Below are 27,743 nucleotides of genomic sequence, written 5' to 3' on the forward strand. Positions count from 1 at the left end.
TTATTTTGATATATCACAGTGAAAGATTTATCGTCCTCTTTTTTTTTTTTTTTTTTTTTTTTTTTTTAAAAAAAAAAAAAAAAAAAAAAAAAAGCCCCCAAGGGGTTTTTAAAATTTTTTCATTTTTTTTTTTTTTAGAAAGGGTCTCACTATATTCCCCTGGCCTGGAACTCATTATGTAGACCATGTTGGCCTTGACCTCAGAGATTTGCCTGCCTGGGATTAAAGGAATGTGCCACCTCACCTGGCTCTGCCTGGGCTTTTTTATCCCAAGTTTTAATTTGTGCTTGTTTACTATACAGTCAGTTCACATAGTAATCCATGTCAGTCCAAGATAGAAAGGGTCTCACTATATTCCCCTGGCCTGGAACTCATTATGTAGACCATGTTGGCCTTGACCTCAGAGATTTGCCTGCCTGGGATTAAAGGAATGTGCCACCTCACCTGGCTCTGCCTGGGCTTTTTTATCCCAAGTTTTAATTTGTGCTTGTTTACTATACAGTCAGTTCACATAGTAATCCATGTCAGTCCAAGATGCCTCACTTTAACTCTACTTTCAGAGGCTATTATCTTGAAGTTTCAGGGGATTAATGATTACAAATGGCAGTTTTATGTAGGCTGTTAATGTTTTAAAAAATGTAATGTGAGGCATGTTGTTTTGGTTTGCTTTCTGTTGGTGTGATATATATATACCATGACCAAAGCAACTTGGGGGGAAAGGGTTTAATCTTATGCTTTCAGGCAACAGTTCATGACCGAGGGAGCTCAGGGCAAGAACTTAAGGCAGGAGGTAGAAACTGAAGGAGAGACCGTGGAGGAAAACTGCTTATTGGCTGGCTCCCCAGCACATTCTCCACTGTCTAGTGATGGCATCACCCCCAGAGTGCTGGGCATGCCTCCATCAATTATCATTCAAGAAAATGCTCCACAGAAATGCCCATAGGCCAATCTGATGGATGAAACTTCAACTGAAGTTCCCTTTTCACAGGTGACTCTACTTGTGTCAAGTTGACAATACTGGTGGGCAGAGTGGAACATGCCTTTAATCCACTGATTCAGGAGGCTGAGGCAGGTGGAATTCTGTGAGCAGGAGGCCCAGATTCAAAACAAACAAACACCAAAGCCAAACAAAACAAACTATCTAGGACATGCCTGTAATTGAAACACTCTGCAGGCTGAGGCAGGAGGATTACAAATTCAGGGTCAGCCTAACATACATAAAGTGCCATGATCATTTAGCAAACTTTATGCTTTCAAGGTCTTTTGGAGCCTTCGCTATGCTTATAGACATTACTAAAGAGGAATATATAGCATGCAGTATTATCTTTCCAAATTATCTCAAAAGATTACAACACTGTAGAATGAGTTTCCTGACATATTCATCATTTTAAAAAGATTATTTTTAGTTATTACATGTCTGTGTGTGTGTGTGGGGGGTACATACAGGAGAATGCAGAGACCAGAAGCGGGTATGTGATCCTTTGGAGCTCAAGTTACAGATGGCTGTGAGCTGCCCAATGTGGGTACTGTGAACTGAACTCAGGTCATCTCCAAGAGCAGCAAATGCTCTAAACTGTTGAGACATCTCTCTAGTCCCGTAACTCATAATTTATGCCACACCTCTTGGGATGCTGTATTCTTAGGGAGCACTGTTCTCTAACCACCTTTGCTTTCATTGTGATAGTATACTGGTGAATTTATACATAAACTGTAATTGACTTACCATGTTTAGTAAAGAGGGAGGCTGCAACTTCAACAAAAGCGTGAATGAGAAAAAACCTGACTGCATGCAAAGAACATCTACAAAGGAGTTCTTTCTCTGCCTTCTCTGGCTGGAGATTGTTGTTGTTTAAATCATAGCCCTATCCTGAAGAGTAACCCTGAGGTTGCAGTTTACCCTCCTTTACTGTGGTCTGAAAAACCCATAGCAAGAAATTGAGGATGCAGTCTACTGGTACCCCAGCTCCAAGGTGAAACAACTGCAAATTTTATCTGGTAACAGTGACTTAAAATTTAGGCAGCTTGACATTCTCAGATTTATCAAAAGTAGTACATAATCAAATATCAGGCATGTAACTAATAACCCAAGGAAGTTATCAGTAGAAACATATGAAGAATGCCAAACACTTTAGGTATGGTAATGTATGCTAACTCTCAGAACCAGTCTATTAAATGACCATAGATGAACTTTTTAAGAATTGAAACTTGAGTAAAGGTATTAAAAAGTCAATAGAGAGGCTGGAGAGCTGGCTCAGTGGTTAAGAGCACTGGCTGCTTTTGTAGAGGACCCGGGTTCAGTTCCCAGAACTTACATGGTGACTAGCAACTGCCTGAAACTCATTCCAGGGGATATGATGCTGGCCTCCTCGGGCATAGCATGTATGTGGTACACTTCAGTGAAGGCAAAAACACTCATACACATAAAATAAAAATACATCAGGGGCTGGAGAGATGGCTCAGTGATTAACAGCACTGGCTACTCTTGCAGAGGACCTGGGTTAGATTTCTAGCACCCACATGGAAACTAACAACTGTCCATAACTCCAATTCCAGGGGCTCTAATTCCCTCTTCTGACCTTCATAGGCACTGCACAACACAGGTGCACTCACACACAGGCAGGCAATACACTCATACACTTAAAAAATAATAACAAATAAAAAGTTAAAAAAAATAAATCAAGAAAAATTTAGTCAGCAAGGCATTTTCTGACAGAAAAATAGAGGGGCTGGAGAGATGGCTCAGTGGTTAAGAGCACTGACTGCTCTTACAGAGGATCTGAGTTTGATTCCCAGCACCCACATGGTGGCTATGAACCATCCTTAACTCCAGTTCCAGGGGAATCTGAAGCCCTCTTCTGACCTCTGCGGTACTGCACGACATGGGTGCACTCACATACATGCATACATACACATAAAATAAAAATATTAAAAAAAGAAAGAAAAATAGAGGAGAAACGTTAAAACTCGAGAAGATGGTAATGTGGTTCAGTAGTATAGCATTAACCTAGCATTCACGAGGCCTTAGGTTCAATCCTCAAAAAGAAATGGAAAACAGGAGGATGGAAGGTGGTGAAGATCTCCTAAGTTCTTTTGGTGTGTGTTTTTTTTTAAACGAATTTTTTATTTTTGGAGACAAGGTCTCATGCAGCTGAGGATGGCCTTGAGCTTCTAAGCCTCCTGCCTCCATTTGCCAAGTGTTGGGATTATAAATTTATTAGTGCCTTGTTTGAGCAGTTCTAAAAATTGAACCAAGGATTTTGTGCATGCTAGGTAAGTACCAACTGAGTCACATCCCCAGTCCTAAATTTAGGTTTTAAACTAACAGACAAAACACAAAATTTATATATTAATGTGGTAGGTACCAAATATGTGATCTACATACTGGCTATATATTTATATATAGAATATACATACATATATATATATATATATATACACACACACATATATACACTATACATACTCATTAGACAAAAGTCACCCCACTGGACAGTACTACTCTTTAAGAATAAGAATTCCTACAGGGTATGGGGGTTCATGCCCTTAACCCTGACACGCACTCCTTTAATCTCAGCAGGGATCACTCGGGGGGCAGATCTCTGTGAGACTGAGAACAGTCTGGTCTACACAGCAAGTTCCAGGCCTGCCTGCCAGCTATATAATGAGATCATTTAAAAAAACAAAAACAAAAACACCCCAAAACATTCTTAAAAGGACAGAATATGGAGAACAGAGAAGAGAACACTGGCTGAGAATTTTGTAGAAATGACATGAATTCACAAATAGAATTCCAAAGTATATTAATCATAACAAAAAAATACCCTTAGCAATCTGCAGAATAAACAGGAGATTTAAAAAGCAATAATCACCATAGTCAATAAGCCCAAGTCAGGCACCCTCAGTCTAATCAGCCGTTTTGTACCTAATCATCAGCAACAACTAGACAGGTAAGTTACCACTATCATTTGACAAAAGTCCCTAAGGGTATGAATGACCAACATGAATCTTCAGGAAAGAAAGAAACTTTGAAAAACAAAGTAATGCAGGAAGCAAAAGAAAAACCCAATGACTCAGTGGTTAAGAGCATATACTGCTCTTGCAGAGGACCTGAGTTCAATTCCCAGAACCCTTGTTAGGCAGCTCACAACCACCTGTGACTCCAGCTACAAGTGCTATGACACCTCATCTGGATACCCCCAACACACATAAAACATAATAAAAAAATAAAAAATTCTTCAGAGATAGATGAATAGGATGCTATCAGAAAACAAAATAGATATGGGAATTTAACACAGAGGCAAAATAATAAAGAGATGAAGAAAGTCATAAAAGAATCTGGGCAATGTGAGAAAAAAGAGTTCAAACCATAAGCAAGATGCAGTAATTCCAGAGGTTGGGAGGTAGAGATAGGAGAATGACAAGTTTAAAGTTTTCCTTCAGAGTTTGAGGCAACCCTTGCCTGAATGAGACCTACTGTTTTTTAATGTGTCAAGAGTATTTGCCTATGTATGTATGTACACTATGTGGCTGCCTGGAAGAGAGCATTGGATTTGCTGAAACTGGAGTTACAGGTGGTTGTGAGCCACCATGTGGGTTCTGAGACTTGAACTTGGGTTCTCTGAAAGAGCAGTAAGTGTTTTGGGACCCAGGTTTGGTTCCCAGCACCCAATGGCATCTAACGACTGTCTATAACTCTGGTTTCAGGGGACCTGACACCCTCTTCTGGCCTCCACAGGCAACACACACAGGTAGTACACTTATATAAATGCAGGCAAAACACTCATACACATTAAAAAAAAAATGAGAGAAGTTATGTAAGGCAAACAAAAATTCCCCAGGAACAAAGATACAGTTTCTGTACTCTATAATTAGGTATATCCTTATAACAATTTTAGAACTTTGCCAGTATACCACACAAAAAGATTGGGAAAATTGGGTTTCTCAATCACAAGGCTAATGAAAATAATGCCTAATGTCTTCAAATTTGTAAAGGGTTCTGCCTGCCTCTGCTCCAGAATGCTGGGATTAAAGGCATGTGCCATCATGCCTGGCCCAAAAATAATTTTTTCGATTTATTTTTAATTATGTGCATTAGTATTTTGCCTGCATGTAAAGTATACCACCTGCATGCCATGCCCACAGAGGCCAGAAGAGGGCGCCGTATCCTCTGAACTGGAGTTACAGACTGTTGTTAGCTGCCATGTGGGTGCTGGGAATCAATTCATGTCCTTTTTAAGAGCACCAAGTGCTCTTAACTGCTGAATCATCTCTCCAGAATCCCCTCCCTCCATTAGCCTCCTGAGCTTTAGTCGTTTGAGTGTTGAGATTACAGTCTTAGGTTCCATAACTTGCACTAAAATGTCCATTCTTTCCAAATTTATTCATAGACTTACAATGCAATCACACTCTTACCATATTTTAATAGAAACCGACAACCTGATTATAATGCTATAGTAATGTAGGCAGTGGGGTTCTGATATGAACACAGACTGACAGATCAATGAATGAAGTAGTCAGTACAGAAATAGACAAAAGTAAATTACTTTTATCCACATTCCAAATCATGCCAAAATGGTCATATTCCAAGTTAACTCAAACGGTCATAAATCTAAATGTAAGAGCTTAAACTGTAAACTTATAGGAAAAATGGGAGAAAATATCACTTTGTGTTAAATAAAAAGTTGTTAGGTACACATAAAAATGATACATAAGCCAGGTGCAATGGCCCACATTTTTAATTCCAGCACTAAGAAGGGAGAGGTAGGTAGATCTCTGTGAATTTAAGGTTAATCGGTCTACACAGTGAATTTCAGGCCAGCCAGGGCTACACAGTGAGACCCTATCTCCAAAACACACACACACACACACACACACACACACACACACACACACACACACACGCCCCAACCATTCATCCACCCAAACAAAAAAACCCATACAAATATTGAAAAACTGGATTTGATAAAAATTTCTAATTTCTTCTCTTTGAAGGCTGTTGTTGGGGTTGGTAAAATAGCTTAGCACGTAAAGGTGCTTGCTGCCATGGCTAAGGACCTAAGTTTGAGCCCCAGAACTCACATGCTGAAAGGAGTGAACCAATTGTCCTCTTACCTCGACACACAGATACACACAGACACACAATGAAAAATAAAAGATACTATTAAGAGAATAAGACAAGCACAGACTTGGAGTAAATATCTGCAAACCACACACATGACAAGGATCTGTATTTAGAGAAAAAAGTTATCAAAATTCAGTGATAGCTGAAGGATACAGCTCAGTTGGTAGAGTTCTTGCCTAGCATGCAGAAGCCCTGGGTACAATCCCCAGATCAGCATCTAACAGGTGCTGTGGCAAATGTCTATAACCTTAGCACTTTGGAGGTGAAGGCAGAAGGATCAGAAGATCAAGGTCATCTTGGGCTATAATCAAGTTTGAGGTCATCCCAAACTACATGAGTTTCAAAAAAACAAACTGAACCAAACCAAATCCCCCCAATGATTACCTGGTGTGGTGATATAAGTCTGTAATCCCAACTCCTTGGGAGGACAGGGCAGAATATTGCAAGGTTGACGGCAGCCTGGGCAATAGACCAAGATCCTGCCTCATATAAAATAAAAAAATACTGATGATGTAGTTTAATTCACCTGCCTAGCAAACACCAGGGCCTAGTATAGCAAAAGAAAACAGAACAGTTGGGTGTAGTGCCACTCCCAGCACTTGGGAGGCTGAGGCATCAGAACCAAGAATTTCAAGGTTATCCTCTGCTACAGAGTTCCAGGTCAGCCTAGGCTACAAGAGGCTTTATCTCAAAAACAACACAAAATAAAAGAAGAATACCTCCCAACCTGATTATAATGCTATAGACTAAAACAATCTGATTAAAAAAAATGAGGCAAAATATTTAAGCAGACATTTCAAAGATGCATGCAAGCCAAATAAGGACATGAAAAGCAGCTTAACATTTTTAGCCATTGTAAAACATAAATTAAAACCAGGAGCTTGACTGGCAGGGTGGTAGAAGTTTATAATCCTACACTTTTATAACCCCAATACTTAGAAGGCAGGACAGCAAGTTTGAGGCCAGCCTAACTATATAATAAGACTGTCAAAAACAGAAAATTGACTAGGGTTCCAGCTCAGTTAGTAGAGTGCTTGCCTAGCATGACTGAAGCCTTGAGTTTAATCTTCAGCAAAGCATAAACTGAGTTTGGTGCTGTATGTCTGTAATTCCAGCACTTGGGAGGTAGAGGGAAGGGCATCAGATGTTCATATTCTCAAGGCCAGTCAGAGCTCCTTGAGACGCTAAAACAAAACATCATCATCATCACCATCTTTGCTTCTGGGCTCTTTCAGAGGATATATACACTCATGTATGTGACACATATATACAGACCAAGTATTTTAGAAAATCATGAATTGACACTTCTATCTCCAGTTCTTATCTATCCCCACAAGGCTTTTTTACTTTTCCACATTCTGTATGTTTTTCTTCTCAAGTGAGAATGATACTCTTGGATAAAATAAACTTATTAAATCTTTTATTTTTTTTGGTATGTGTGTGCATGTATATTGAGTATTCATGCATGTCAGAGGTCAGTATCTGGTATCTTCCTCAGTCACTTTCCACCTCATTACTTGAGATGGGGGTCTCTCACTGAACCTGAAGCTCACTGATTCAGCTAGGCTGGCTGTTCCAGAGAGATCCAGGAATCAGCCTTTCCTTGCCTCCCCAATTCTGGGATTATGAGAGCCCACTGCCACACCTGGCTTTTTACATGGGTGCTGGGGACCCAAACTCAGGTCCTCAGGTTTTCAAGGCAAGTACTTTACCAACTGAGCAATCCTTAGCCTCTTTCTTTTTTAAAGGTATAAAAGCTCAAATGACATCCCTTTTCATTTAGAATCTAAACCACTCATTTTTGTGTAGATACCTACTTTTCAATATTTTGCAATTACAAGTATGCGGCAATAAACTTACGTGTTTTTATATTATGTAAGGTAAACCTCGAGTGTATAGCTCAGAAGAAAGCGAGGTAGAAGAGCATTTGTGTATGTAATTTTGTTATATACAGTCAAATTCCCTTCCAAAGACTACTACTCAAGTTTGTCCAGACGATATTGAGAATGCTCCCTTTCCTCAGGGTCTACCTAATAGAATATATGCTCAAGTTTTTGAATTTTGGTTAAAAAGATGGATGAAAAACAGTTTCCCAGTATAGTCCCTTTTAAAACTTCTTCAGAAATAATGTCAAACTTCCAGGAAAGTTGGAATAGCACAATGAATGCCTGTGCACCCAGACTTACCACTTAGTAACAATTTGCCCCATTTAATTTATTCTCTCTAAATACAGTTTGTTTAAACCATGCACTCTGATGCATTTCCTAAGAATAAAAACATTCTCTTAGTTAGGCATGGTGGCCAGCCTTTAATGCCAGCACCACAGAGGCAGACAGATTTCTGTGAGTTCAAGGTCACCCTGGTCTATTTAATGAGTTCCAGTTGGGGCTGCAGAGAGACCCTGTTTCAAAATACTAAGCACAACTAAAAAAATGTTCCCTCACACAAACACCAGTTACCAGCTTCAGGAAATCTGACAGCAATACAGTACTTTTGAGCTAGGTGTGGTGGTGCCAGCCTGCAATCTAGTAACTGGAAGGCTGAGACATGACTTTAAGTTTCAAGTCAGCACACTGGGCTACAGCAAGTTCCAGGATGGCATGTATTACACAGCAGGGCCCTATCTCGAAAAACAAAAAGAAACAAAAATCCCAGAAACAATCCAAACAAATAGGGTACTGTTTTCTAATCTGCCATCCGTACTCTGACTCAGTGTCTTTAGAGTGTTTCTTCTGGTACAAGACCACAGGCTGTTAGCATTTTACTTTCCAATAATTTGGAAGATTATTTCTTGAAGACTGCAGGTTCCTTCTCTTTTAGCACAGTGTTCTTTTGTTTGAGGGGTTAGCTGATGTTTCTTCATTAGCAATGTTATGCCTCCCATGCTAGTGATGTTGTGTTTACAGATTACATCTGATGGCACAAGATGCTCACCTCCCTCTCACTGGTGATGTCAATTTTGATTAATTTGCCAAGGTCTAGACCAGTCTTCCCACTGTATACTTATGATTTCTCCTTGTAACTAATTAAGCAATTTCAGGGATAGAACTAAAACATGCAAATATTGCTCCTTACAGAAATTTCACTCACCTCTAATTTAGCATGTAATGACAAGTTCTGCCAAACTAAACTTTATGATGGCCACAAAATTACTTTTCAACTCTAGCACTTAATAGGAAATCCTACCTACCATTGCTCTCTTTATCTATTCATTATTAAGTGTGCATTAACCCGCCCCCCATCACTGTCCTTAATTATGTCAGGGCTCAAACTATCCCAGATTTGGCCGCTAGGGTCTCTCTGACCTGGTTCTTGTACTGATGTGCCACCCTCAATTTCTGAGTAATTCCTTACTTTCTGACATACTAATATATATGAAGCTCGCTTTATATATACACTGCTCCAGTCTTGATAATAGTTCTTCTAGAGAGCTCTTAAAACCCCAAATCTCAATGTAGTGTACCTTTACACTGAGTCTTTCCCATTTTTTGTGTATGCATGTTTTGATCTTTCTCTTTTAAAGAATTTTAGTAAGAAACTTTTTTCATAGTTATTTGTATTTAAATCATAGGCAAATTTTGGTTTTGTTCAGGGAGGTTTCCCTCCCCCCTAAAAATGAATGTTTGATGAAATATACTTTGTTGTTTTGATGCTAGAGAGCAAACTCGGGGTCTTAAGCACACTAGGCACAGATACTACCATTGAGCTATACAGGCTGATGATCAGTATTTTCTTTCATTGTATTGTCATGAGTCAAGGTTAGAAAATTTTCTTTGAACCATGACTCAGAAAAAATGCACCTATATTTTCGAGTGTTTGTACAGTTTGCTTTTATATCTCTGAACCATTTAGAGCTGTTATGTATGGTGAGAAGAATGAATCTAACACCTACTTTCAAATGGCTACCTAGGTGTTGTAATACTCTTTACTAAATCTTTTTTTTTTTCGGAGGGGGGTCTTTTTGAGGCAGGGTCTCCCTGTAGCCCCAGCTGGCATGGAACTCAAGCGATCCACCTGTGAGAGCCACCACAACTGGCTCTTTATTAAATCTTTACTTCTGCTTTAAATACCACTTTAAGTACTATGTTTCCATTATGTAGTTCTGGACTTTATCCTGCAGTCATTTGTCACTAATGACAGGGGTATGTTCTGAAAAATCCAACATATGTAATTTTGCTGTTAGGCAAACATCACTGGTGTATTTACATAAACCTAGATAACCTTACCTACTACATACCTAGAACTGAATACACACACACACACACACACACACACACACACACAGGCACATGTTCTGAATATATAAAATAAATAAAATTTGCATGCTGTTTTGGAGCCAGAGTCATTCTTTTCCACCAACAATTTATGTAGTTTTTGTAAGTTTTCTGGCTATCTCAGATTGAAGACTTACACTCACTTTCACATTACATAATGAATAATAATTCATGAATTGTTTATTCAACACTGGTCAGGTCTGCACTTTAACATTAAAAACTTTTTTTGTTGAGACAGGAGTCTCACACTATACTGCTCTGGTTGGCCTGGAACTCTGGAACTCAGTGATCCACCTGTCTCTACCTCTGGAGTGCTGGCTGGCCATCAAGTGTGCGACCCCCAGCTCAACATTATAAACTTTTTTCCTTTGGCTTTGATCATCATGGTGCCTCAGAATATGCATTTCTGTCTCATCTTTGATCCAGGTCACTGTCCACATCTGATAGAGGAGCTTCTTGAATTCTGGTTTTGCTGTCTTCAATAAAGGAGACTCTAACATCATCTCTGTTCTTGTTTTTCAAGCCTGTAGATGCAGCACAACTGGACACACCTGACTGGGGAGCTTAATAACCATCTCAGATTTTCTACCTTTGCATTCCTTAATCACTTTTAACTTTGTTCCCCAGTCCATTACTTTTACTGGCAATATTAACAGTGGATTTTGAATGCCATGATGGGATGAAAACACATTATATCAAGTGCAGGAAAAAATGATACAGTCAAAAGATAAAGTAAATCTGAGGTCTTCGAAGCTGTCGTGAACAAAGAATGTTTCACAATAAGCTTTAAGAAAAGAACTATAAACCAAACTCCACCTCCACATTCTATGATTAGTATGGCAAATGGAACTGCCAGTACAGTGTAGATGGGAATATAAAATGGTACATGAACTTTGCAAAACAAGTTTAAGTTAAATGTACACCACACCCTACTCTCCCAGTCCTAGATATTTATCATCGAAGACACATGATATGACTAATGTAAAAAACTGGCAACACTTAACTCATATATAGCAAGTATTATGTACTACACATAATTATGTGTGCTATACTTTTATAGGACAAGCAGCCTAGGTTTGATGGTACCCAAATTACCACAAACATATAATGCTGTATTATACAATTTTAGCTATAGCTATGTCACAGACAATAGGAACTTTTTAGCAAAATAATTTCATGAAGACTACTGCTGTATACAGTCAACTGTTGACAACATTGTTATGGGATATTACTTTATTTCATTGGTCTGTCATGTGGCAATGTCCTGTTTTTATAATTTTAGAGGCTTTCTGGGGTACTTTGATATCTGGTTAAGTGTAGAGCTACCTCATAGATTGCCTTTCAATGTTTGTCATCCTGCGTCCCCCTCCCTCAATGTATTTTTTAATGTTAATTAGGTCAGATCTAAAAAAATTAGTGACTAGTGTTATTTTTATTGGGCTCTCATTAAGCTTACTAATTAAGGGCTGATGATATAGCTCAGCTAGTAAGAGTGTTTACTTAGCAATGTACAAAGCTTAGGCTGTACCCCCAGCACCCCATAAACTGAGCATGGTGACGAGAGCCTGTAAATCCCAACATGCCAGCGATAGATCAAGAGGATTAGAAGTTTAAGGTCATCCTTGGCTATATAGCCAATTCCAGGTAAGTTTGGGTCACATAACACCCTCTCTCAAAAGTAACAACAACAACAAAAAAGAAAACTCAACTTAGGAAGAAATGACAGCATGATGCTGAAATCTTAACCAAGGCTTTTCCATCTGTTCACAGTTACTTTGCATCTTTATGTTTAGGTTGCGAGCCTGAGACTTTAAAAGCCAAGTCATCCTCTCCATCCCTTTACTTTGTGTCCCCCGCCCCCCGCCCTTTGATCCCAATTCTCACAATGACTCTCTCCTCTCTCTCTGATCCTAGTTCTCACAATGTAGCCCTAGCTGGCCTGGAACTGGATGTTTAACTCACAAACTCAGAGATCTACCTGTCTTTGCCTGGCAAGTGCTTGTGTTGTGGCATTGAAGGTGTGCACCAACACATCAGGCTTACCTTGTATCTTGTAGGAATAGCTTGCTTCACATAGTCTTACGATTCTTTAAAAAGTTTATTTGAGAAGGGGGTACACATGTACCATGGTGCACATGTAAAGGTTAGAGGACAACTTGTGGGACTTGACTCTCTCCTCCCACCATGGGTTCTGGGGATCAAACTCAGGTTACCAAGTATGTTGGTAAATGCAATTTACCCAATGAGTCATCTCGCTGGCCCCCAACAATTCTTGCTAAGCACAAATCTTTTCGGAATTTAAGTACTCTGCTCTTGCTGCAAAATAAAATCTTTAAAAAAATATGTGCATGAATGTATTGCTTGCATGTATGTAAGTGCACCTGTGTTATGCAATGCCCAGAAGTCACAGAAGGGTGTTGGAATCCCCTGGGACTGAAGTTACAGTTGTTAGCTGCCATGTGGGTGCTGGGAATTGAACCCAGGTCCTCTAGAAGAGCAGCCAGTGCTCTTAACCACTGAACCATCTTTCCAGCTCTTAGAAACTTCTCTCGAGTTGTTTTTATTTTTTGCTTTTTAAGAGTCTACTCATGTAGGACAGGCTGGTCTTAAACTCACTACATGGCTGAGGAGGTCCTTAGACTCCTGATCCTCCTGCCTCCACCTCTCAAGTGCTTGATCACAGGTATGTACCATGCCCAACATGATTGTACTGTCTTAACTGGATGTTTTTTTCAGTGCATGGAAATTTATGATTTTATGTCTTATCTTGCTCATTTAAAAAAAATATTTTATTTTTATTTTATGTGAGTATACTGCCAGCATCTATGTGAGTGCTCCTGTGTTGTGCAATGCCAGAGGTCAGAAAGAGGGCTTCAGATTCCCCTGGAACTGTAGTTAAGGACGGTTCATAGCTGCCATGTGGGTGCTAGGAATCAAACCCGGGTCCTCTGCAAGAGCAGCCAGTGCTCTTAACCGTTAAGCCATCTCTCCAGCCGCCTTGTTCAGTTATTTTAAGATAGCTTTGCCACTGATTTCTAGGGCTTTTCAAATTAAACAATCGTGTTACCAACAAAGGAACTTCTTTTCCCATTATACCTCTATTTTTCCATTTCTGTTTATGGGGTCAGAAGAGGGTACTGGATCCCCTGAAAGTTATGGAGGATGGTTGTTAGCCACTATGTGGGTTCTGGAAACTGAACTCAGGTCCCCTGGAAGACCAGCAAGTGTTCTTAACTGCTGAGCCATTTCTCTAGCTCCCAAGAATTTAATTTCACTGATGTGCTTAGGGTTATCAATTTTCACTGCTTGAAATGTATCCCATGGATTACGATGCATAATATTTTCATGATTATTACTTTCACAAATTGAAATCTGGAGCTGGCAAGATGGCTCAATGGCTGAAAATACTTGTTATGAAAGCCTGGTGATCTGAGTTTGATACCTGAAACCCATATAAAGGGGGACAGAGAGAAGTGGCTACTCAGTGGTACATGGGGACGCACAAGTAATAATTTCCCTTTAACCTACCAGTGAAGCTTTTAAAAACATGTATACTTTTGAATGTGTATTAAGCTATAAGACCTCTCACTGAGTGTGGTGGTGCATGCCTTTAATCCCAGCACTCAGGAGGCCAAGGCAGGCAGATCTTTGTGAGTTCCAGACCATCCTAGTCTGTATAGTGAGCTCCATGTCAGCTGGGGCTACAGGGAGACCCTGTCTCAGACTAAAAAAACAAAACAAAACAAACAAAACAAAAACTTCTCTGTCTAGAAAGCTACCTTGTGGTACTTTCCCATTCAACTCCTTTTGTGCCAGAGTTTTATCAGTTTTTGCAAAAATAGCTTGAGCATCCTTTATCTGAAATGCTTTAGTCAGAAGTGTTTCAATTCTTTTGGATGTATTTCCAAAAGAGGGACTGTGAAATCATATGGTACAGGTCAGCTACACCTTATCTAAAATGCTTGGGAGCCTAAGAACTTCAGGCATCAATTGAGGTTCTTTGGGGACAGACCGAAGTATAAGCACATAAAATTTATATTTTATATGCAAAGGCATTTATCTTTTACCTACCTTTATTTTGTTTAAGGTAAGAGTTTCACTCTGTACAAGTTGACCTGAAACTTGCGGCTCCTCTTGCCTCACAGTCCCCAATACTGGGATCATAGATGTGAGCAATAAAGCCTGGCTTCCTTATTATTATGAGACAGTCTCACTAAGTTGCCCAGGCAGAGCCTGAAGTCACTTTGTAAGCCAGGTAGGCACTAAACTCAAGTTTCTTCTGCTTTAGTTCCAGAGTAGCTGGGATTACAGGCCTGCACTGCTAGGCTCTGCTTTTTTGTGTTTGTTCTTTTGACACATGGTCTCACTTTGCAGTCCAGGCTGGTCTTGAACTTGTGGCAGTCTTTCTGTTTCAGTGCCTCAAATGCTAGGATTACATTACATCTGGATTATTTACATATTTTTTTTTTTTTTTTTAAAAGTCAAGGTCTCATTAGGTAGTTCAGAGCAGACTTTAATCTGAGAGCTCATGCCTTAGCCTCCTGAGAGCTGGTATTACCAATGTGTATCACCACACCTGGCTTTACATGAAGGTAATCTTACGCGTTTTTTTTTTTTTTTCTGTTTTTTTTGAGACAGGGTCTCCCTATAGTCCCAGTTGACCTGAACTCACTATGTAGACCAGGCTGGCCTGGAACTCACAATGATCCGCCTGCCTCTGCCTCCCACCACACCTGGCTTTTTACGTCATATTTTTATGTACCTATGTTTTCACTGTGGCCTATCACTTCAGGTCAGGTCTTGAATTTTCTGCTTGTGTGGTGTCATGTGGTATGCAAAAAGTTTTGGCTTGTGGAGTGTTTCGGATTTTGGATTTTTGAATTAGGAAGGTCAACCAGTACTTAAGATTTTAGAGCTGAGCAGTGAATACTTGTAGGTCTAGCATTTGAGAGTTTGGGGTGGGAGGACTGTAAATTAATTTTAAGCTATATATAAGAGATGCCGTCTCAAGGGAGAGATTGAAAAGTAAAGTATGAACATTTTTATGCCTAATTTCTTTCACTTAGCATAGTGTATTTGAGATCCATCTGTTACATAGATGAATGGTCCATTGTTTTTTATTACTAGGCAATATTCCACCTTATCAATATATTACAGTTTATCTTTCCTCTGTTCAGATTTGACTACTTCGAATAAAGCTGCTATTAATATTCTTGTATAAGGTTTTCTATGAACAAATACAGTAGTGTCTCTTTATAGAGATACCTTCCAAGACCCCCAGAGAATGCCTGAAGCTGAGACTAGCTCTGAACCCTAGGTAGACAATATATTTCCCTATTCACAAAAACCTACAACAAAGTGTAATTTATACACTAGGTACATTATTTAACAATAAAACAAAACAGCTACAGCAATCTACTGTAATAAAAGTGATGGGAATGCATTCTCATAAAACTTTACTCTGTTCACCCACCTTGTGATGACACAGTGCCTACATAATGAGATGCAGGGGGGAATAACACAGGCTTAGGTTGCCACATAAGGGTATTTGAACACAAGGGTGTGACATCTCGACAGTCAATCTGATAATGGTTGGATATAGAATGGGTAGAGAGCATGGATAAGCTGAACAAAGTAATTTATGACCTAGACATAATCAATGGGTGAGGGATATGTATGCTTTCTCAAATCTTAAACTTGAATGTTGTATGCATGAGATCACAAAGTTCAAAACAGAAATCAAGAGGCAGTCCATGGTGACTGGATTCAGAAACTATGAAGCTATTTAACTATGTCTCATCCGACCACCAGGATGAAAAGCATGTCTGGTTAATCGTTAAGTCCAAATCTCTACACTTTGGGGTCCAATTTCGGATTCTATGACTGTTATGAATTTGGATGCCACAACTACTTGGGTCTCAATTTTTCCTAAGTAAAGAAAACACACTACATTGGAAGGATGCATAATAAGTTTGCAGGAATGGACTTTCAGTTCTTCAGAAAAAAGCTATGAATCTTTAAGCACGAACCTAAAAAACTAATTAAAATAAGATGATCTTGTCAAAATGTATGAAAACACAGTGGCCTAGAGAGTCTTGAAGATTACTGTTTTGTGGTGCTGAGGGGATTGAACCTAGGACCTTGCAAATGCTAGGCAAGCAGTAAGCACTGAGTTACACTTCTGGTGTCTTCATCTTTTAAAAATGTATTTGGAAACTGGCTGGTCAAAAGATATGCAGGGCTGGTGAGATGGCTCAGTGGGTAGAGCTTGATGATCTGAGTTTGATTCCCAGGACCTGTATAATTGGAGAGAATCAATTCCCCCAAATTGTCCTCTGACCTCCACACATTTGACATGGGCCATACATATAAACACAAACAATAAATAAAAATGTAATTATGCTTGTTCTATAACTAGATTGCCAAGGAGGGTCAAATAACTGGGCTACAATGCTTTAATAAACTAATGAGTATTATATACAGCCAGTTTCATATCAGGGTAGCAATTCTACAGTGAAAAGGGGATCTGGTAAGACATTTCGTTACTTATATACCAGTACACTTTTACATAGTCATTATCACATCTGAAGGAGATGTGATATCATCTCATGAAGGAGAAAGTTGAGTCTCACCCTGTATTTCAGATGATGAAAACAAAGCTCTAAGAGATTAAGTCAAGGGGCAGCAGAGCCAGAGCTACAGCTCAACCAGTTTGCCTACTTTGTCCAGACCTCACTTCTACTACACTAAACTGTAATTACCAACATTCAAGTGAGAACTAGAAAGGAGCTTAAAAAAGTTTCCCTAATTAATTTGATTTAAAAAAAAAAAAAAAAAAAAAGAAGAAACTTTCTGGGGCACACATTAAAAACAGGTTCCTGGCTGGCATGGTGGCATATACCTCTGACTCTAGCAATTTGGAAGGTGAAGCAGAAAGCTCACAAGTTCAAGCCAGTCTGGGCTATGAAGTGAGACTGTTTCAAAATACAAACTGGGCTGGGAAGATAGTAGACTGCACAAGGACCCAAGTTTAAGATTCCCCTGCACCCATGTAAAAGATGGGTACAGTGGGGCGTGTCTGTAATCCCAGTGCTGACAAGGCAGTGACAGATTTTGTTGCAGCTCCAGTTTCAGTGAGATACCTTGTCTGAGAAAATATGGTAAAGAATGATAGAGGAAAATACCCAATGTCAACCTGTGACCTCTACAAATATGTGTGCATGTGTACACACACATAAAAAGAAGGCAAACCAACAACAGATTTCCAGACTTTACCGCAGACCCACTGAATGACAACCTCCAGGACAAGGGCGTGTATTTTTAACTAGAGCCTTTAAGAATTGAGCCTCACAATTAGTTAAGCTTGGAAAATACCGTTCTAATGCCTGCATGCCCAGTTTGGAAGAAAAATGGCTATTTAAATTGACAAGTAAAACAATACAATAAAATACTGAATGCTTCTGTTCATTAGCTACTTTTTTTTTTTTTTTTTTTGGTCTTTTTGAGACAGGGTCTCCCTGTAGCCCCAGCTGTCCTGGAACTCACTATGTAGACCAGGCTGGCCTTGAACTCACAGAGATCCGCCTGCCTCTGCCTCCTGAGTGCTGGGATTAAAGGCATGCGCCACCACGCCTGGTGCATTAGCTACATTTTAAGCAGCTTGATAGCCATATGTGGCCGGTGGCTTTCATACTGGCCAGCACAGATGAAGGACATTTCTATCATTGAAGAAAGTTCTACTGGACAGTGGGGATTGATTTTCAGACTAACCTTTCAACTATGAGGAAAAAAATACCAAATTATTTGATGTTGTCCAACAGGGCCATGGAGCTAGACGGTGGTTGAAGTGCAATGCTAACAAATTCTGCCAGTGTCTCTATTACTGTATCACCTCATCCTTTCTCACAGTCAGTGTTCAAGTAGAATTACTGCTTTTTACCTTTTCTTACAATTTCCAGTAAAGTCATAAGAGAAACTGTAAACTCATAGGGGAAAATATTTTTAATTAAAAGATTTAGTAAAAAATAAGATCTTGGTTGGGGATGTAGCTCAGCTGATAGAATAGTTGCGTAGCATGCATGAAACCTTGGGTTCAATCCCCACCATTGCATAAAGTAGGCATGGTGGTACATGCCTGTGAACCCACAGAGAGTTCGGGGAAGTTTGCAATGTATGATACCCCGTTGCAAAACAGGAACATAAAAACAAAGCAAAAAAACTAAGAGTAAAATGCACTTTAATAAATAAAAATTAAGCCACCTGAGGCCGTTGAGAATAACATATTAGAACCTATCAGAAGATAAATCTAAGCTTGTTGTTAAAGATGTAAAATATTTTCTGTCTTCATGCATTTGAAACCTCAAGACTAAAGACAACATTGTCTTTGAATTTTATGTGGAAGGTAAAATTTTATTTTATTGAGACAAGGTCACACTTATGTAGACCAAGCTACATATATCCTGCCTCTTTGGAACTTGCTATGTAGACCAGGCTGGCCTTGAACTCAAGAGATCTGCTTGCCTGCTGGGCTTAAAGGCTCACTCCACCACGCCCAGCCTACATCCAATCTCTTTAAGTGGTAGGATTACAGGCATGAACTATTATGCCTGGCCTAGGTTAAATCTTATTTTTGTCGTATTCCTTCTTGTATGTATCAAAACTCATACTGAACAATGATTTCTGGGTTGCAAAAGAGGATTTATTTTTGCACCTGTCTTTCATGCCTTTGTCCACCAGTTGAACAAACACACACACACCCAAAGTGCTAAGGTTAAATCTTATTTAGCAAACACTTTAAAGATGACAAAATGAGACACACAGAACAATTTGAAACAGTGACTTTCCTAATTTTAGAATGTGGTCATTCAGATTACTTGAGCACTGGTTTTCAGTCATTTAGTAGCTTAATAGGGATGCCATCAATATGCTGTTCTCACAAACTACAATTTTACCTTAGTTTGAACACTATGTTTTAACACAAATTAAAATAACTTGCTTCATTTTCATTTCCAAAATAAAGGACAAGAAGGAACACTTGAGCATCTGGCAAGGCTTAGATACCAAGGTTCTCATACAACCAACCATAAAAAATATAGTAATGCCCTCTTTAAAACAAAAAAAAAAAAACCCTACCAGGCGTGGTAGTCCACGCCTTTAATCCCAGCGCTCCAGATCTCTGTGAGTTCAAGGCCAGCCTGGTCTACACAGTGAGTTCTAGGACACCTGGGGCTACAGGGAGACCCTGTCTCAAAAAGACCAAAAAACAAAAAACCAAAAAAACACCCAAACAAACAAAAAACAACAACAAAAAGTTGTTCTTGTCTAATATGTTTAGAATGCAAATGTTTCCAAAGTCAGTCAACTTGTGTGTCATGACAGTTCATGTTTAAAGTTAGCAGGAAGACTTGGAACTCCAAAGTGATTAAAACTACAAGACATGACTAAAGAGCTCTGTTAAGTTTTTCACACCTAGTATTCAATTCCATGTAAATATTGGTTGTTGGAGTTTACATAAAGTCAAATAATCTAATGGTTATAAACCATGGCCTACCATAAAGACATTATGAAGATACTCAAGACAGCCTTTGCCATAACCTGCAAAGTACCCACAAGCCTTCAATATGCGTTTCCTCATAAACAGAAGCCACTTGCTATTCAGGAGGTGGTGCAAAAAACCAAAACCCCTCAAAAAACAACCCCCCAAACTCACAGCTATTTTCTTTCTAAACACTCTTTGGTTTTGAGGTAAATAACTGAAAAATAACAGTCTAAAGCACCCAAGAGCAAAGCAACAGTCTCTATTATGGGGTGAGGAGGAGGAAAAAGTGCTCCTTTAACAGGCAATTAGGGATTAAGGTAAAATTTATTCACTGTAATTATTATTATTATTTTTTTGGTCTTTTTGAGACAGGGTCTCCCTGTTATTCACTGTTTTTTAAACCAGATGCATCACTTCTATATTATGTTTTGACTCTCACTTCACCATATTAGGAAGAGGACATGTATCCCCAGGATTTTTATGCTAATGAAACTACTAGGGACAACACAGCTCACCAAATGAAGGACATCATTAGAAAAAACAGTGAGCACCAATAGGTATGTCTGAAAGTGGCTGTCAAATGATAGATTCTGGTGCACATTAATGTAGGGATTAAAAATAAAGGACACTCAAAAGTGCTGCACACATTTCAAGTCTCCTGTAAGAGAGTTGTGAAAAAGGATTTATTTGGGGCAAGGGAGATGGCTCAATGTAAAGGCACCTGTTGCCAACCCTGAAAACCTGAGCTTGATTCCCTGGTTCCACATGGTGGAATGAGAGCACCACTCTCTCAAATTGTCTTCTGACCTCACACAAGGCTGCCCTCCCCCCCAAATAAATAAATGAAATAAAAGGGGCATTTGTGAAGCAGGGCCTTCCCTTTTGGAGGAGACATGGGTTTGCAAAAAACCCAAAGTCAAAATGAGGGAAGAGCTCTGGCCATTTGTCTAGCAGGTGTTGCTCCTCTCAGCTTCAACACTATTCCCAAGGGGCAATTTTAGGCCTCCTTAGGTAAAGAGCAGCAAGCAAAATTACACTCTGACAGTACTACGAAGATGGTGTTAAAATTCTCACTTCCAAAAGAAACAGCCACGACAACCTCACATTGCAGTTCGCTAGTCTCCTGGAGAAGAGTCGCAGTCATCCTTAGTCACGTAAGCCTGCACACCAGAAACTCAGCGAAGTTTTCAGTTGGCCTTCACTATCTCTTAACACCCCCTCCCCCTTTCCTCCACACTTCCCTGCTGTTCTTTCCCGGCACACAAAATATAGGCCAATGAGCAGTGGGTGGGTGAAGAGGATGTGAGAAAAAAAATTGAGAAGTAAAAAAGGGAGCAACTTAACCAGGACATGAATGAGACTGAAGGGTCTAATAAGGGCAGCAAACAAGCAGCGGAACGACCGAAAAACCAGCAGGGGCTTTCCTGGGCGGTAGGGGGTGCTCAGCGCCGGCAGGTGTTGAAGTAAAGGTCAGACTACCTACCACTTGTCAGAAGCTGGACAGGGGGCGGCTGCTTTGGGTGACTTCTAGTGTCTCTTCCGACTCTGCAATGTTAGGATTGAACATAAGGATGACAGAAGCCCAGGGACTTGGAACCCTTCCGAGCAAGCAGCCTTGGTCGTGGCTGCCCCACACCACTCCTCCGCCTCCCTCCCACACATGCCCACCCCGCCCCCTTTCAATAGCATCATCTCCACGTGCACAATGCCTCGCGGCACTGGCCCCACTTGGGGGGGGGCGCTCCCTCCCCTGCTAAGGCCTGGATTATGAGTGTCCCTACCTACAGTCCCCCGGAAAGTGAAGACAGCACTCTCCCACCTTGGGCAGCTAAACAAGGAAAAGTCTCCGATCTAGTCTTTCTCCTCAGCTAGAACAGCGTTTAGGGGGTGTGTATTGGGGGTGTGGGAGCAGAGAAAAACTTTCTTTTCCTTTTTAAAAAAACTCTCCCACAGAGTAGAGAGAACCCCAAGTCCGGGGCTAAGGGGGGAGGGGAACCCCTGAACGTTTAACCGCCGGCAGGGGGAGGGGAGCCCCGGAGGTGCAGGGGGCGTGGGATGGAGAAGCAGGCCTGGGAGCTGCGGGGTTCCTGAGGCTGGGGAGCTGCGGGCGTCCCCCCCACCTGGCACACAAAGCAGCTGCCGCGCTCGGCTCTCACCAGATCCTTTGTGTTTTCCATCAGGGCCTCATGGGTAGGGGCCGTCCGTGCTCCCCGAGCCCGCGGTGCCCCCTCCCCCCGAGCTGGGGGGCAGGCGCCTCTCCCCCGGGCTGCGGCGACTACAGGGGGGGGACTCCCGGCTGGGCCCGGACCCGCGGCGGTAGCGGCAGCCCCCGGATTTCCCCCCTTTAACTCGGGTGGCCCCAGGATATCAACAACATTAGCATAGCCCTCCCTCCCCAGCGCGCCTGCGCCGTGACCCGCGCCCCGATTGGCCCACTGGCCCACGTACCCTCCTCTCTCCCCTCCAGCGTGGGACCCTCTGCAGGCGCCGTACTCTTAAGGACCGTACCAAGGCGAAAGGACACTGAGGTAACGCGGAATCTCGGCAGGTCACGGGGAGGGGCTCCAAGTCAGCAGGAGGCGAAGTTTCTCTCAGGCGCCCTCATTTGTACTCTGGCTTTCCGGAGTTCCTTCCAGTGTAGCGCTGAGAAGTTGTGTTGGGGAAATTTTCCACTCCAGTCACGCCGCTTCCCCCCACACCCGGAAGATCGGCCCTCCCAGTGGAACTCCCACACGGGGAGGGGCCGGCCAGGGGAGTGGGAGTGACGTAGCGCCTGAGCACTGGTCACGTGGCCCGAGGCTGCGCAGGCTCCTTCCGGCTTCCCGGGGCCTGGCCGTAGCGGCGTGCGAGACGCCCCGGCACATGCGCAGTAGAGCTCCACGTGAACGTCTGCGTTTCTTCTCAGACCCCACGATGCCGCCGGAACGCAGGAGCCGAACGAAACCAGACAGGAGAGCCGGAGCGGGGCCGGAGCGGAAGCCCGCGAAGAGGACGGATCGAGGAGCCGAGGCCGGGAGCGGCAGGACGCTCCGAAAGGCTGCCCGTTCATCCCCACGGACACCGCCGGCCCAGCCGAGCGCCGCAGCCAGCGCGGTCAGCGCCGCGGCGGAGGAGAGCTGGCTCCGGCGGCGGAACCGCCTGGCGCTGGAGGACGACAAACCGGCCGCCGAGCGCTGCCTGGAAGAGCTGGTGTTCGGCGACGTCGAGGACGACGAGGACGCGCTGCTGCGGCGGCTGCGAGGCGCGCGGGTAAGGGCGGCCTGCGCTCAGACCCCGCGTTCGTTCCGGCGGGGCGCGCGGTGGGCGGCGAGGCTGGGGGGGCGGAGCCTGGTTGACCTGCGGCGGCGAGCGCTCAGGTGGGAGGGCTCCCCGAACGCGGGCGCCGAGGTGCCTGCGAGCTCGAGAGGGCGGCTACGCCGTCTTTCTCCGCCCAGGGGCCGCCGCCGCGCGCAACCACCGACGTCTTGGTCGCTGGAGCGGAGCATCTTTAGCCCGGGTTCCGCTACCCTCTGCTGGAACCCTGGGGTGGTCGTCGCATCGCCCGTGGCCATTCTCGAGGTCCCTTTCGGGGGCACCGGGCGCGAAGCTGCGTGTGAGCCACCTCTCCACACGCGCAGCATACAGCTGGCTTCTGAGAATGATCGGTGTGTTGGTCTTTTTAAGTGTTCGCCAGTGTTTGTGTTTCAGACGCTCTACGTGGCGGTCGCAGCCCTGAGTGTAATTTTTGCACTGTTCGTCATTACTTTTATTCTATACCTGGTTCTTCGACCAAGGTAGAGGTTCCCAGGCATTGTTTTAGAAATTTGGAGGAGACAAAACCTCCTTCCTTCTTGGAGCTAGTAGTGGTAGAAAAAGTATAAAGGAGGCAAAATTAGTAAAATTCAGCCTTTGGTGACAGCTGCTGGAGAGGAAAATTAAAACATTTGGGAAAGGGAAATAAATTTATGTGGTGGAGGCCTGTGAAATTTTAGGTAGGACGGCCAAAGAGCCTCACTGAGAATTACTGGCAGCGTTTCTAAATTAATGTTGAACTACGTGCTAGTTGCCTTCTTCGGGGTCCTTCAGGGAGAAGCTGCAGCAAGTCTGTCTAGTTTCGGAGGTGGATAACAGTTACTGCAAAATACTGAACTGGTGACAGTTACATGGCCACAAGGAACGGTCTGTGAGGCAGGATTTGTTGGGCCTTGAAAGAGCTCACTTAAACCAGCAGTAGTACAGGTAGACCTCCCTGTGAACTCTGGTCATGTGGGTTGAGGAACGCTGAAGCTCGTTTGAAGGGGATTTTTGTCGCCTCTTTAGATTTGGTAGTATGGTCTAAAATTATAAGGCTGTTGAGACCAAGCACAGGAAACAAAAGGTCCATCTTAGAGTATGAGACAAAGATTGTTAGCTTCGAGTCTAGACCACCTTGGGTTCTGAAACTCGTTCTTACTGTCTACTTACCTTTTGTGTTTGTCTAACGTCTTTTGGTGTGTTGACTCCTTGGCTGTTGATCCTGCTTCACGTGTTCACCAGGTGGTTCTGATTTCTGATTTGGTAATTTTCTGCCTTTTTCTCCAGTGTTTACTGTAGTAGCATTCCATCATGTTACTTCCTCAGCAGACCACAAAAACCATTCCGCAAGCCCTCTGAGTACAAGTCATGGCTTGAGGTGGTTTTTCTTCTGTAGGGTCAACTCTGTGGAAGCTCAGATGATGTGGAAGTGGAGAATGAAACCAAGGACAATTTCCCTCAGCAGAAGAAGCCAGTTTGGGTGGATGAAGAAGATGAAGATGAGGAAATGTGAGTTACCTCATTCCTTTTAGGGTCCCTCTGGACACTTTAAAGTTACTTTGTAGATTTAACAAATCACTGTCTCTAGAAGTATGTAATTATAGGAAGGATTGAAGAACTTTTAACAGTTCCGAAAAAAGGTGGTTTATGATTTTGTCTTGCCAGAACCACTGTTATATTGGCATGGGTATTTCTGTCTCTTCTATGCAGGATAGGCTAGCTGAGGGAACTCAAGAGTTTGGAGTTTGAGCTCAGCTTGCCTCCTTAAGTGACCAGTTCTAGATTACTATCAGCAAGTTTGGAATCTACCTCTATTTGTAAAATGAGAATAATAATAATAGTAATTGCATCAGAAGGCTATTTGTATTGAATAATGCATGTAGAATTTTTAGCATGAAACTGAGTGAAGGCTTATAAGAAAACTAGCATACTGTGTGTTTTCATAGATGAAATGATACGGTAGATTCACTTTAATATCTTTACTTTTTCTGAGGATAAAAATATGTTAACATTCCCCCCCCACTTTAAGAAGAAACATTTATAAACAGTTATAAATGGCTGTTTTGTAGTTCTTTCTATGAATTAAACCATAATTTATTGGCAAGATGGAGTTTCCTATTTTTCCCTTTAATAATGCTGGATAAACATCTTCATGGATAAACTTTTTTTTTGTGTGTGTGTTTGTTACTGATTCCCTAAAATTTCTTTGGAGGTCATATTATTTGACTAAAGTGCAGACACTTTTTTTTTTTGGTCTGTTTGAGATGGACATCTTGTAGCACCAGCTGGTGGTACTCCTCGAACTCACAGAGATCCGCCTCCCTCTGCCTCCCAAGTGCTGGGGCTACAGGCGTGTGCCACCATGTCCGGCAGAGTGCAGATACTTTTATAGCTGCTGATAACTATTACCAGACGGTGCATGAGTTTATCTTCCCCATGGAAAGTGGATTTCAGTCATGAGCAGTGATCCCCCCCCTCCACTTTCTTAGTTTGATGATAGGAAAATTAAATTATGTTGAGGAAAAACTAATAATTATAGGCTTTTTTTTTTTTTTGGTCGTTTTGAGGCAGGATCTCCCTGTAGCCCCAGCTGGCCTGGAACACGCTATATAGACCAGGCTTGCCCAGAACTCAGAGGTTCGCCTGCCTCTGCCTCCTGAGTGCTGGGATTAAAGGCGTGCACCACCACGCCCGACTGGCATTTCTTATATATGTGCATTCTCTATTATGTCTTTGTCTTTTAGAAACCCTAGTGTCTCAAATTCCTTACATACTGAAAATTTTAGACTTCTTTATGCTGGGGATTAAACCCAAGGCCTGTGCATACTAAGCATGTACTCTGCGTTTTAGTATTGCTCTTACCCCTCCTCCTTAAAAACCTTTGCATACTACCTTTACTGCATGTTTTATCCATGTTTCATGTGTACAGATGTTTTCAAATTTTAATACAGTCAAATCTTTGACTCTTGTTTTTAACAGTAAAATGTCCTTTATCAGAGATATACAATGGTTTGCTTATAAAATATAGGAAGTATTTGAAGGTTTGTTTTTGCATATTTTGACTTCCTGGGATGATTTTGGAGAGCCACACGAAGTGTGTCTAGGTAAGTCAGGATGAGTCTTCTCTTACTAGCTCAAGATTGTGGAGAATATGCTATGAGATACTCGATGTCTTACGGTCTTGAATTTTTACTGTTTTATTGTATGTTTCTTCAAAATACTACTGAAGGCAGCGCCAATTTATGATGGCTATATAAAAATCATTTAAAATATGCTGTTCTGTTTTATAGGGTTGACATGATGAACAATCGATTTCGAAAAGATATGATGAGAAATACCAGTGAAAGTAAACTTTCAAAAGATAAGCTTCAAAAGAGACTTAAAGAGGAGTAAGTATCCTTTATACCTGTGATTGAGCAAGAGGTGTATAGACAGCCATTTAATTTTGCCGTTCCGTTTGCTTTTTGACTGTAACAGCTTTTTGGATAGTCTGCATATATCATGAAATAGTAGGGGTTGCTGCCTAGTGACTTCATGTAAGTATTTGGGGCGGGGTAATACAACAAACAAAACTGAGGGAAAAAAGAAGACTTGAAGTGTACTATTCATTTGTATATAGTAGGTCATTTCTTTATCAGAACTTTCTTTCCCCCCCACTGAGGTGGAGTCCCACTGTATAATCTGACCTCAAAACTCTAGATCCTCCTGCCTCAGCTTCCTGAATGTTGGAGGTACTGACATGTATTACTCTGCTTACCTTTCACCGTTTTTTTTTTTTTTTTTGGTCTTTTTTTGAGACAGGGTCTCCCCAGTGGCCCCAGCTGGCGTAGAACTCACTATGTAGACCAGGCTGGCCTCGAACTCACAGATAACCATCTGCATCTACCTCCCTAGTGCTGGGATTAAAGGCTTGCACTGCCATGCCTGGCCTTTTACCATTTTTTAAAAATTTATTTTAAAAAATATTTACTTTTTTATGTGTATGAGTGTATTGCCTGCATGCAATGCATGAAGAGGTTAGAAGGGGTCATCAGAACTCCCTGGAACTGGCGTTATGGACAATTGTTAGCTGCCATGTAGGTGCTGGGAACTGAACCCAGGTCCTCTGTAAGAGCAGCCAGTGCTCTTAGCTGCTGAGCCATCCATCTCTCCAGCCCTGCACCTTCACCATTTTATGGTAGGAAAAATTTCAAAAATTTAAACACGTGTTGTACTTGGATTCATTTTAAGAAAGAAAAAGAAAAAATCAAAACAAAACTTGTGCCATATAAGCTTTATATGCCTGGGTACATGTGTTTCCCAAACTATTTAGGAAGAAGGTATGACTAATGTAATAGCCCCTAAATTCCTCAGTGTGTATCACCATAAGATTAAGGAGGTTTTCCTGCATATATGCATTATCATTATTTTGCCTAAAAAATTAGTAGCTAACCAGTTTATTAATTTCTCTAGTTCTCTTGAACCTTCTAATCCAGCATACTTACCTTTATTTTTGTTTCCATGGTATTGATTTTTTTTTTTTTTTTTTGATAGAGGG

General features: G+C 41.7%; 2 protein-coding genes and 1 non-coding gene across 15 annotated transcripts in view; 1 reads left to right on the forward strand and 2 right to left on the reverse strand.

The window, feature by feature from the left end:
* The window catches only part of Mbtd1 (mbt domain containing 1), a 73,047-nt gene extending 50,503 nt beyond the window's left edge, over nucleotides 1–22,544 (reverse strand). For 7 of the 12 annotated variants that reach the window (XM_029566117.1, XM_029566120.1, XM_029566113.1 and 4 more), the window contains exons 1-2: nucleotides 22,090–22,325; nucleotides 21,417–21,478 (exon numbers count right to left, since the gene is read on the reverse strand). The gene's annotated coding sequence lies outside the window, so the exon portion shown is untranslated. Of the gene's footprint in view, nucleotides 1–21,416; nucleotides 21,479–22,053; nucleotides 22,326–22,381 lie in introns of those variants that run through there. The other 5 variants (XM_029566118.1, XM_029566116.1, XM_029566114.1 and 2 more) reach the window with 4 other exon arrangements.
* LOC115071307 lies at nucleotides 19,029–19,161 on the reverse strand. The gene has a single exon (XR_003850402.1). It is a non-coding gene; the product is annotated as a small nucleolar RNA SNORA40 (small nucleolar RNA).
* A 219-nt stretch (nucleotides 22,545–22,763) lies between the features above and the next one.
* Utp18 (UTP18 small subunit processome component) overlaps nucleotides 22,764–27,743 on the forward strand; it is a 40,916-nt gene continuing 35,936 nt past the window's right edge. For both annotated transcript variants that reach the window (XR_001872565.2, XM_008838409.3), the window contains exons 1-3: nucleotides 22,764–23,182; nucleotides 24,603–24,715; nucleotides 26,497–26,595. Coding sequence is in view for 1 of the 2 variants with exons in the window: in XM_008838409.3 (XP_008836631.1) it covers nucleotides 22,796–23,182; nucleotides 24,603–24,715; nucleotides 26,497–26,595 (599 nt within the window). In the remaining variant the exon portion in view is untranslated. The remainder of the gene's footprint in view (nucleotides 23,183–24,602; nucleotides 24,716–26,496; nucleotides 26,596–27,743) is intronic.

This window comes from Nannospalax galili, unplaced genomic scaffold (genome assembly GCF_000622305.1).
Source record: "Nannospalax galili isolate Female #2095 unplaced genomic scaffold, S.galili_v1.0 scaffold95, whole genome shotgun sequence".
NCBI lineage: Eukaryota > Metazoa > Chordata > Mammalia > Rodentia > Spalacidae > Nannospalax > Nannospalax galili.